Raw genomic sequence first — 12,691 nt, 5'->3', positions numbered from 1 at the left:
GGCTGAAGGCGATGGATTTCTGCCAGGACGTACAAACCAAAGTGTTGGACATACCCTTCGACGGGAACAACCTGTTTGGGAAGACAGTCGATGAGTCCCTGCAAGCCATCAAAACGGACACAGAGACAGCCTGGCCCTGGGAGTTCTCCAGCAACGACGGCCGTCCTTTCGGAACACCGGAGGCAAGCAAGGTGCCTCCAAGGGTTCCGGCAGCGGCTCCTCTACCTACCGTCAACCGGCCCATTCCTCGTCGCAGGAGGCCTATAGAGGACGGGGCAAGTCTGGAGGTTCCCGCCGTCATCGCCATGAAGGTCAAGGCGGCAAGGCGGCCTCGAAACAGGACTGAACCGACCGTGGCGTCGGGCCCCCACCGAAGCACCCCGGTGGGAGGCCGGCTGGCGAAGTTCGTCAGCGTGTGGGAGTCCATCTCCACCGACCGTTGGGTGCTGGATACCCTGGCCCAGGGGCACGCCCTCGAGTTTCTAAAGAAGTGCCCTTGCGTGCCACCCGTGGCCAGGAAGGAAAACCACGTACCCCAACTGCTGCTGGAGGTATGGGCGATGTTCAAGAAAGGTGCCATCGAGCTCGTCCCAAAGAGACTTCGGGGCTCCGGGGTCTACTCGAGATACTTTCTCGTAAAGAAGAAGACAGGAGGTTGGCGTCCCATCCTCGACCTGCGGCGACTGAACAAGTACATCAAGGCTCAGAAGTTCCGGATGGTCACCCTCCAGCACGTGCTGGGACAGCTGGAGGAGGACGATTTCCTGTCGTCGTTGGACTTAGAGGATGCCTACTTCCACATCCCCATTCTAAAAGGACACCGGAAGTTCCTCAGGTTCGTGGTCCAAGGACGGCACTACCAGTTCAAGGCCCTCCCGTTCGGATTAAAGTCGGCACCCAGGTTATTCACCAAGTGCCTAGCACCGGTGGCGGCGTGGCTACGCCTGCAAGGGATCCACGTCTATCTCTGCCTGGACAACTGGCTCATCCGAGCAAGGACAAGGGAGCTCGCCGTAGAGCACACAGCGAAGACTGTCCAGCTACTCACGGACCTGGGGTTCTCCATCAACTTCCCCAAATCCCACCTGGTCCCTTCGCAGGTCGCCCTGTTTCTGGGAGCCAAGCTCGACACAGTGGCACGGCTGGCCTCGCCGTCCGATGAAAGGACGGAAGCCATCCTGGGCAAGGTACAACGCCTGCTAGCCATGGACGTAGCCAGGGTAAGATCCATCAAATCCCTTCTCGGGATGATGTCCTCCTGCATCTATCTGGTACGCCTCTGCAGACTTCGAATGCGTCCACTGCAAGAGTTCCTCGACGCACGCTGGATCCAGGCGACGGGCAGCTTCGAGGACAGGATACCGCTCAACAAGACCTTCCGACGAGCGATCTGGTGGTGGGGCACCCGCACTCATCTGTCGGCGGGCGCAGACTTTCAGACCCCAGCTCACCAGGTAACGGTGATGACGGATGCCTCCCTGGAAGGGTGGGGAGCGCATACCCGAAATCTCCACGCAAGAGGCCTTTGGCTCCTGGAGGAAAAACAGCTTCATATCAATATTTTGGAGCTCCGGAGTGTTTTGGGCCCTCTGGTCCTTTCTTCCAACCCTCAAGGGCAAGGTGGTGAGGATCTTCACCGACAACACCACCACAATTTTCTACATCAGGAAGCAGGGTGGAACCAGATCCCCAGCCCTGTCCAAGGAATCCCAGTATCTGTGGCACTGGGCCGTCGACCAGGGGATGTTTCTGGTACCTTTTTCATCTGGCAGGGATAAAGAACACCATCGCCGACTCACTTAGCAGGGAGCTGCGCTCGTGCCACGAGTGGGAGCTACGCCAGGAACAAGTGGATCGATTCTTCAGGCTGTGGGGCAGACCCCAGGTCGATCTCTTCGCGACGGCGACGAACTCCAAGTGCCAGAGGTTCGCCAGCAGGTTCCCCCAACCGAGGAGCATGGGCAATGCTTTCTCGTTCCCCTGGGACAACCTGTTCCTCTATGCTTTCCCGCCATTGCCACTGTTACTCGTCAACCAGCTCAAGAGGCCCCGGTGCAGGATGATCCTCGTTGCACCGGCGTGGCCGAGACAGATCTGGTTCCCGGACCTTCTGGACTTATCAGCGTCCACACCATTCAAACTGCCCGTGGACGCGGATCTTCTCTCCAGAGAAGGAGGCGCCATTCTTCATCACTACCCGAAGTCGCTGAACTTGCAGGCCTGGCTCCTGCAGCACTAGAGTTTGGGGGATACGATATACCGGCCGACTGCAAAGAGGTTCTTGCAAAGGCCAGGGCGTTCTCAACTCTCAAGTGTTACGGACACAAATGGAAGAGGTTCTCTGTCTGGTGCCGGGCACAGAAGATTAACCCTCTACGGATTACGGCCCCTCAGGTACTGCCGTGCCTACTGTCGTTGGCCAAGGCTGGACTAGCTCACGCCTCCATCAAGATACATCTGGCTGCCATCTCCAGATACACCAGGACAACAGGACGGGTGTCCTTGTGGTCTCATCGCCTGGTGAAGGAATTTATGAAGGGACTATTCCGCTCATTCCCACCGGTGAAGGCCCCAGCCCTGGCGTGGGAGCTCAACGTGGTGCTGACTAGGCTCATGGGGATCCCATTCGAGCCTATGCATACGGCACCGTTGAAGTTCCTATCGTGGAAAACAGCTTTTCTTGAGGCCATCACCTCCGCACGGCGCGTGGGAAAGATTCAGGCACTTGCAAGCCTCCATACCTGACTTTTCACAACACGAGGGTGGTGCTTAGGACGCACCCCTCCTTCATGCCCAAGGTGCCATCGGACTTCCACCTCAACGAGCCCTTGGTGTTACCAGTTTTCTTTCCGTCGCCTTTGTCACCGGCCGAGATGACTTTGCACTCGCTGGATGTAGCTAGAGCGCTGAAGTTCTACGTGGACCGCACGAAGAGTTTTCGGAAGACGTCACAGCTTTTTGTGAACTTTGTACCTGTGAATCAAGGGAAGGCTCTCTCGAAGGCTTCCATTTCCAGATGGCTCTCCGGCTGTATCATGCACTGTCACTGGTTGGCAAACTGACCGCTGCCCGGCCGTCCGAGAGCCCATTCGACCAGAGCGATCGCTGCTAACACGGCGTTCCTGTCTGGTGTGCCCCTGCTGTACATCTGCAGGGCTGCTACGTGGAGGTCGACGCACACCTTCACGAAATTCTACTGCATCGATCAGGATTCCAGGGAGGAGTCCAGAGTCGGCCAAGCAGTGCTGCGCAACCTGTTCACCTGAAGGGCCTGGTGAGGAGGTAAGAGTTGCTTAATGTTGAGTTCATGTATTACTTAATGTTGAGCCTTTTGCCACCTCCCATGGTTGTGCATGTGTGTACTGCTATGTAATCTTATATTCATGAGCATGTGAATCCATGCCAGACCCCATGCTGGAGAAGGAACAAGTTACTTACCTGTAACTGTTGTTCTCCAGCATGGGTCTGGCATGGATTCACATGCGAACCATCCCGCCTACCCCTCTGCGGCTCTTCAATTGGTCATACTGCCACTTTACGTGCTACCAAATCTGAGGATGGCTGCCGGAGGCGGGGCTTAGGGAGAGGGCAGTCATTGGCTGGGGGCAGTATGACCCAGAGATCAGTGATTGGTTACTACTAGGAAAGACAGATCAGAAACGAAACTGATACTGATTTTTTTCTGTACCGAGGATTCCCAGCCTGACGACAGGGAATATTCATGAGCATGTGAATCCATGCCAGACCCATGCTGGAGAACAACAGTTACAGGTAAGTAACTTGTTCCTTGCAAGCCAGAAAGGAGATACTGCTAAAGTTCAGGGGATCATCAAAATTGCCCTGAATGAATACAAAAGTACACAAGAAGTAGGGCGTAATGATTCTGTTTTTTATGTTGTTTATGTTAAATGTACAAACTATTCCCAATATTTGTTGCAACATGGGAAAATCATATTTAAGTAGTTATTTATTGATTTGCAGGTTTAAATCATCAGTCTGTATTCATGCTATAATTTATAAAATATGGTGGATGTCTTTGTGGTCAACTGTGTGCCACCCGCTGCATGGAATTAATTCGCATAATTGGTAGTGAGTAACATTGATGCTAAGTTATTAGCTTACAACTTTGTTTTTCACCCTGATCCTTCGTTTCTAAGTTCTCATTTTTTAAGTATGCAGTTTTAACATTTTGACATGACTAGTCTATATCTGATACTCTAAAGAATAAATAGTTTTTGTGTTAAAGCCAACCCCCTCTGTCCTCATAAACTTCCTGGACTCCTGTGTTGTGGACTCATCCCAGATCTAAGGGTATTTTAAAGAGCTATTTAGAGCTATTGGTGTACACTTAAAATTGAAAATCAAACCATGTTGGGTATACTAAAAAAAAGTGGACAGTTTGGAACAGACACCGGGTCCTTAATTACCACTTATTGGAAATCATAATCAATCCCTACCCTTTTAGAGTGGAAAGATTTGCAAAAGATTATATTCGAGCAAGTGTACCTGAGAAATTCCAAATTTTGCTATGTATGGAGGTTGGGTTGTCTTCATGAAATGTGTGAAACATTTGTTTGATAAAATAAGTGCTGCAGTGTCACTTTGGCAGAGAAAGAGGAAGCCTGCAATGTTTGCGCTGTACATATTTGCACTTTTCACTTGGCCACTCTTCCTTTTTATTGTTTGATCAAATTGTGATATTGACTTAATAAATGATTTATGATATTTCCAACGAGTATTTGTTCAACTCCTGTTGTAGTTTGCCAAGATTGTGTAGGTTCCACCTCAAATTCTAAGGTCTTACGAATTTAAGCAGTATCTATCAACATTGTAAACTGCAGGTATACACAAGAATGTAAATGTAAAATGTTATTTTGAATGGATTGTGTCCTCCCATGTATTCCTCATCTTAGATATATCCTTACCTTTAGGTTTCGCCTCGGAATTTTTTTTCTCTCTCCAGCAGAGGGCACTCCACTCGAGGCCGCAGCGTCGATGTTCCTTGGCGGCATCTGTCGAGCACCGACATCCACTGTATAAGAGCCTCGAGCGCGCCCGTTGGCTTCAGTTCCGTTTTTCCGTTAGCTTCGCTTCAGATCGAATTAAACGGCGCTTCAGTCTTTTCTGCAAAAAAAGCGATGTCGTCTTCTTCAAACCCTTCCACACCGAAGACAGGCTTTAGAAAATGCCTGAAATGTGTAAAGAAGATGTCCCTGACAGACCCACACAAAAATTGCCTTTGGTGCCTCTGTTCCGATCACCGTACTGAAGATTGTGGTTCGTGCCAGTCGATGACCCACAAAGCCTTAAAAGAGCGTAGAGGTAAACTGGCAATGGGGGAGGGTTTATCAAAGTCTAATTTACAAAAGAGAGACTCGGCCATGTCTTCAAAAAAGTATCATAAAAAATATTGTTTGAGGAGTAGATCGAGAAAGTCTTCTTCGTCATCTAAAAAGCTAAGAAGGGACGACATCGATCTCCCTCATCCTCTTCGACTTCTGCGGACGAGGTTATAGCATGTCCATCAAAGCATGACTCTCTGAGTAAATGGGAAGCTTTTTGAGTTTCCATGCTAAATGCTAAAAGTTTTTGAGAACGCGGCCCAGACCCCCTCAAAAATAGCTAAAGAAGACCATACTCCTGTTCACAAGAAAAGTGATAGAGGAAGGTCCAAAACAAGGAAAGCTGATAAAAAGACGTTGAGAGCGTCATCGAGAGACTCTTCTCGATCACCTTGTAAGGCAGATCCTTCGTTGCATAAATCGAAGGCAGAGGGAAACAAAATGGTGTTGAAAGAACATACGCCATCGAAGTCGACATTAACGTCGTCGAAGACTTCGAAGGTCCTCGAGTTGGCAACTCCCTCGAAGGAAGCTACGTCGAGTTCACGCTCGAAAACCACGAAAGCTCCTTCGACGGTTTCCACGGCTCCCTCGACAATTGCATCGAGGTTGTCGGAAGCTCCCTCGACGAATTCGAAGGATGTGATTAAAACTTTGGCGCCATCAACGTTTTCGTCGACGCCCAAGCCTTTAATAAGGGAAAAAAACCTGAGAGTCGACATGATTTTTTCAGAACCATGTCATCCATCTATGAGGGAGATTCATCGGAAGAGGAAGAAGTCACCTCTGCTGGTGTCAAATTTGGCACAAGGTCTGTTCCAGAGGAGTTAATTAACCGTCAATCAAGAATTCAAGATCTGCAAGAATGTTTGCAAACAGCAAGTGGCCTGAACACTTCTCCAGAGTATGAATTTGACAAACCAGATCCATCAGAACAGGTTGATATGAGTTATAGAAAACTCATGAGCAGGGTTACAGAATTTATGTGGTGGGGTAGGAGTTCACCAGTCTCTCAAGATGATGATATGACAGATATATTATCTGGAACACCCCAACAAGACCCCATTCTACCCTTTCATATTGCCTTACAGAGAAGGGTTAATTCTGCATGGGAACGTTCCGAAGCATTAGGGGCAGTAAATAGAAAGTTTGTGGCAAAATATAGACCCTGCACATCTGATCCGGAATACCTCAGCAAACACCCAACTCCGGAAAGTTTGGTAGTACAGGCAGCCACTTCCACAAAGAATGCAGCATACCCTACAATCCCTCCAGATAGGGACGATAAAAGGGTGGATGCATGGTCTAGAAAAATCTTTACATCTGGCAGTATGGCTTTGAAGTCTACTAATGTAACTTGTACCTTGGCAAGGTTCACATATTCCCTGTGGGACTGCATGTCGGCGGCAGCTGAACACATCTCGGAAGGTGAAGAACGTGATGGCTTTCTAGCTATTATAAGGGATGAATAAGAGGCGTCGGGAGAATGACTTCAATCCGGTTTGGACACAGCTGACAATGTCAGCAGGTCCATGGCGACTAGCACAGTGCTACATAGATTTGCGTGGCTAAGAAAGTCTGGGTTTGCTCCTGATGTGCAGTCCAGGCTTCTTAATATGCCCTTTGATGGCTCGAGGTTGTTCGGTAGCAAGGCAGATGAAAGTTTGGAAAAGCTACAGACCTCCAAAGCGGCAGCAAAATCTCTCAGTGCCACTATAAGACAACCTCAGCAACGCCCCTACACAGGTTCATCTTTCTGGAGGTGTCGTCCTTTTCGCTATTATTCCTCAATTGGAAAAGGAAGAGGGCAGGCCAATCAGAGAGGTCAAAGAAAATTTCTTCGGGGGCGAGGAAAAGGTGCTAGATCTGCCCCAGCAACGGCATCTGTACCTTCAGCCGCTGCTGCAGCTGCTGCAAAACCACTCTGAGGTTTTGACCCACAAGACCCTGGTGGGAGGCAGGATCTCACAGCATCTAGAAGAATGGCGGGGCATTACTTCAGATGCTTGGGCATTGGAAACAGTATCCCAAGGTTACTGCCTTCCTTTTCTAAAGAAACCTCAGAATCACCCCCCGGAATACAACTCTGCCAAACATTCGGATCCGCTCCTGTTGCAGGAAGTTTTGACCCTGCTACAGAAAGGTGCAATAGAACATGTACCTGTAGCAGAGAGGAACAAGGGTTGGTATTCCCCATATTTCCTTATTCCAAAGAAAGACGGAGGACTGAGACCCATCTTGGACTTGAGAAACCTGAACAAGTTCCTAAGGAAGGACAAATTCAAGATGGTGACACTTTCTCAGATCTTTCAGGCTCTCCAACTCCAGGATTGGTTGATATCATTGGACCTTCAGGATGCTTACTTTCATGTGCCAATCCATCTCAAGCACATAAAGTACCTGAGGTTTGCGATTGGCAACTCTCATTTTCAGTTTCGGGTTCTGCCATTCGGCCCAAGAGTTTTCACCAAGTTGATGGCGGTGGTGACAGCGAGTCTCAGAAGAGGGGGGGATTCATGTTTACCCCTATCCGGACGATTGGATGATCAGGGCACGTTCTCCAGAACAAGCCCTGGATCATCTGTCCAAGCCTTGTCACTTCCTTCACAAACTAGGTTTTTCTCTGAACTTAAAGTCAAACATGATACCATTACAGAAACTCCAGTTTATGGGAGCAGACCTGGATACTTGCTCGGGCAAAGCCTTGCCTCCCGAAGAGGGAGCTCACCACATTCTGCAGATGGTAACAAAATTCCAGAATGCCCAGTATCTTCCGGCCTTCGATTTTCTCAGGTTGCTCGGTCTGATGGCATCCTGCATTTTTCTGGTGCTAGAAGCCAGATTGAGAATGAGATCTCTTCAATGGGCTCTCAGAACTCAATGGTCTCAATTCTCAGGGGAAATGTCAGATCTGCTGCAGGTCCCAGCCAAAGTAGCACAGGATCTACAATGGTGGGCTTGCAGACATCATATCCTCAGAGGAGAATCTTTTTGGCAGCCATGGCCGGAGATAGCAGTAGTGACGGACGCCTCACTCACAGGGTGGGGAGCCCATATCAACGATCTGACAATCAGCGGACGTTGGTCTCCATCGGAGTCCAAACTACACATCAATCTTTTGGAGTTGAGGGCAATCAGACTAGCGCTGAAGGCCTTCCTGCCCTCTGTACAGGGAAAGAATGTTCTGATATTGACGGACAACACAGTGGCCATGTACTACCTCAACAAGAGAGGAGGAGTGGGGTCACTGCCGCTGTGCAGAGAGGCGATGCAACTCTGGTTCTGGGCAATACAGGAAGGGATCTCTCTATCGGCAATTCATCTAGCCGGAGAGCAAAACATAACAGCGGACGCTCTGAGCAGGCAGCGCACAGTCTCTCACGAGCGAGAGATAGCTCAGGAAGTCATTCAAGAGATCTTCGCCCTTTGGGGAACCCCTCAAGTGGATGTGTTCGCGACCGGGGCCAACCGGAAGTGCGAACTGTACTGCTCAAGGGAATTTCCCCCGAGAGGAGCTCTAGGGGACGCGTTCGTGGTGGAATGGGAGTTTCCACTTCTGTATGCGTTTCCTACAATCCCTGTGATCCCTCAAGTAATCAGGAGGTTGAGAAAGTTCGGGAAAACCATGATCCTAATTGCTCCAGATTGGGCCAGGAGAACCTGGTACCCGGACCTTCTGGACATGTCCATCTGCCCTCCAATACGTCTTACAAGAAGAGAGGATCTTCTCTCGTGACAGTAAGGTCATGTTCTCCATCCGGAGGTCAACACACTCAACCTTCACGCATGGCTTCTGAAAGGCTGAGATACAAGGATTGGGATCTTCCGAATGATGTGATGGGAGATTTTGCTTTCGGTCAGAAGGCCAGCAACCAAATCTCTGTATCGATGTCGTTGGAACAAGTTCAGTAACTGGTGCAGAGAAAAGAATGTGGACCCATTTCAATGTAATATCCCAACAATTTTATCTTTTCTGTTACATTTAGCCAATCTGGGGCTCCAGGTTTGGACGATAAAGGGATACTTAGCAGCGCTATCCATCTTTAAGCGCTCTTCTGAAGAAGAATCCTACTTCAAAATACCCTTGATAATTCAATTCCTAAAAGGTTTAAATAATGTTTTTCCTCCAATACCTTTCCAGGTTCCAGTGTGGGATCTGAATTTGGTTCTAAAATTTCTCACATGTATTCCATTTGAGCCTTTACATTCTTGTCCACTAAGGCTCCTTACTTTGAATACAATACTCCTTGTAGCATTGACATCGGCCCGCAGGGTAAGTGAGTTGCAGGCGCTTTCGAGCGGTTCTCCTCACACCATATTTTATAAGAACAAAGTAGTTCTTAGGGTTAAACCTTTTTTTTGCCAAAAATTGTTTCAGATTTTCATCTGTCATAGAAAATAACTTTACCTACTTTTTACCCTCCTCCTCATGCAAGCAAGGAAGAGGAGCGGCTTCATAGACTAGATCCCAGGAAAGCTCTTAGTTTTTACATCTCAAGATTGGCAAAAATTTGTCAGTGTGATCAACCTTTCGTGGGATACACTGGACGCAAACTGGGCCTTCCGGTAACTAAACAAACATTATCCAGATGGATAATTTTAGCCATAACAGAATGTTACAGATTGGCTGGGAAAGAACCACCTGATGGACTGAGAGCTCATTCAAACAGGGGCATGGCAACTTCAACAGCACTAAAAAGGGGTGTCCTTGTACAAGATATTTGTGCAGCAGCCACATGGTCATCCATGCACACCTTTATAAAACATTATGCACTGGAATCGACTTCTTCTCAAGGAAGTCTGTTTGCTAAATCTGTACTCCATTCTGTACACGATTAAAAAAAGATACTGTACTCTCACCTCCAATACAAAACTGCTTTGGGAGTCTATCTAAGATGAGGAATACGTGGGAGGACACAATCCATTCAAAGAACAAGTTACTTACCAACTGTAACGATTGGATGTTCCTCCCACGTATTCCTCATCGACCCTCCCAACCAACCCCACAGTACAGTTTACGTGAATTACACTTTAAACTTTTTTAAGGCTTGGGTCAAAAGAGGCATGCCATTAACTAATTAAAATCCATGGACTATAATATACGAAAAAACAGAACTGAAGCCAATGGGCGCGCTCGGGGCTCTTATACAGTGGATGACGTCGGTGCTCGACGGATGCCGCCGAGGGACATCGACGCCGCGGCCTCGAGTGGAGCGCCCTCTGCTGGAGAGAGAAAAAAATTTCCGAGGCGAAACCTAAAGGTAAGGAGATATCTAAGATGAGGACTACGTGGGAGGAACATCCAATCGAAAGAACGTTACAGTTGGTAAGTAACTTGTTCTTTAATGGCATAATGGTGATATTTCTTCCAAATGTATTGTAGTCTTGTCTTTGCTGTACACAAACTACAAATGTGATAATGTCCACATGAAAGCTGCAAGTTGCCAATCTTAACGGTTCCTAGACTTGCTTTGGGAGTTTGTTTGGCATGGTTCTGACAGATAGGTGTGTATGTGAGTGTGTGTGTGTCTTTGTACTTTTTATCTTGTGTATCTTTTTTGAAAATGTGCCATATCATTTGGAACTATAGTTTGAACTGTATAATGTTCTTTTGATGAAGTGACATTCAAATTAAAAACCCAGTTTACAATACCAGTACAAACATTAAAATGTAATGCAAATGCTAGCTACAAGAGGGAAAACATTCACATATTGCAATGTGTATATGCTTTCAAAACAAAATTCTTTTTGCATAAGTGGACTTTTTTCAAATACTGTCTTTTGTCAGAGGACAGTACAAGAGCTGCTGTACCATTACAATTATTATGCATTAATATTAGATATAGAATATTTACATTGGATGCACAGACAGGCCAGCCACCCTTGGGTTCACTGTTACAACTATAGTAGCAAAAGCCAACCATTGTTGATTATGGTTTTCAAAAGCCTTCTTTCCAACATTATTTAGTGCAATGTTATGTAATATTTCCAAGGCAACACATGCCACAGCGTCAGGACACAGGAGTCCAATGAAAAAACTGTGCATGATGGAGCTGGGGGTGTGGAGGACATTGAGGAGACGAGAATAGGACCAGGAATTACAGATTGAATAGATAGATGGTTAACACGCTAACAAAACAGAAGCCTGGAAACAAATTCTCAATTAAGTGACTAGGGGTTTGGTGCATAATGGGCTTTATTGAATGCCCACCAGATGGTAATGGATCTACCAATTAAGTATAAGTTTACTAAATGGCAAGAGACTCTCTTCATTGACTTCTCCTTTTTTTCTGTAGTTGGCGCTCAAAAGGACAGTAACAAAACTGAAAGAATGACACCCTTCGCTGAAACCTGTTGAAATTAAAATGTTATCTTGGTACTTGGGGCTCCTTTGCATATCAGTGACATTCAGTCATTGCCCAGGGAGCAGTGCTATTGGGACGTTATCTTGGGATCAAGCTATACAAATGATTAAGTGATGTGATGCATACATTATTCCCTTTTAAGCAAATTACTGCCAGTATCAGTCAGTGACAAGAAAATGGAAGTAACTAACCTTTCAATTGCTTTTACTGTATCTATTTTTACTTTTTTGTGTAGATCTTTTCAAGCGTGCATTCCAAAAATCTGCATCAGTACGAAACATTCTCAAACCCATAGGAGGGAAACGAGTAGATTCCGTAGAGGTGCAAAAGGTTTGCAGTATCTGCGTCCTCTACCAGACAGCGCTGACAACTTTAACACAAATTCGACTGCAAATACTCACAGGTCAGTTTTATTTATCTTGCATTTAATGTGTTTAACAACCTTCATTCATAAACGTGGCACTCCTGTATTGCTACACAAACAATAGGGTTATCTGCTTAGAACTTTGTTTACAACTCTTTTGGATTTGGTGTGTTCGGGTATCATGTCTTAGCACAGTTATTAAGCCTTCATAACAAGTGGTTGGTTGGCATTAGCACACACACACACCCTCGCCTGCACTATTTCATTTTTCTTTCTCGAGGGATAGCTCAGTGTGCTAAATTTCCAGCTCAGATTATTTATGACCATCCCATAATCACAGATTTGAATACCGGCAGTACTGACTAAAATGTATATCCTTCCGGTTTAGCTAATTTTAGTACCATGTAATTAGATAATAGCACATATTACTCCTACGTCTCTAGCTCATTTCTCAATACTGTATGGGTATCCCTACGTAGGGATGGAACCTGAACATTTCTGCCCTACAAAAAGAACATTTCCTCTTCAAATTTAGAGCGCGTGGAGGCTGGCGTGAGGTACTATGTTAGCCCTGCCCTCTGGCACCTCATCTCATAAATAACTCTCAGTGCTCCTTTTTT

General features: G+C 47.0%; 1 protein-coding gene across 3 annotated transcripts in view; it reads left to right on the top strand.

The window, feature by feature from the left end:
- Window positions 1-12,691, top strand: part of UBE3B (ubiquitin protein ligase E3B) — a 2,019,282-nt gene that overhangs the window by 862,200 nt on the left and 1,144,391 nt on the right. For all 3 annotated transcript variants that reach the window (XM_069619417.1, XM_069619418.1, XM_069619419.1), the window contains exon 14: window positions 11,943-12,110. In XM_069619417.1, coding sequence (XP_069475518.1) covers window positions 11,943-12,110 — 168 coding nt within the window. The remainder of the gene's footprint in view (window positions 1-11,942; window positions 12,111-12,691) is intronic.

The sequence above is a fragment of the Ambystoma mexicanum genome, chromosome 10, assembly GCF_040938575.1.
Source record: "Ambystoma mexicanum isolate Mex_15411 chromosome 10, UKY_AmexF1_1, whole genome shotgun sequence".
In the NCBI taxonomy this organism is placed as follows: Eukaryota; Metazoa; Chordata; class Amphibia; order Caudata; family Ambystomatidae; genus Ambystoma; species Ambystoma mexicanum.
This window is presented reverse-complemented; position numbering and strand designations above follow the sequence as displayed.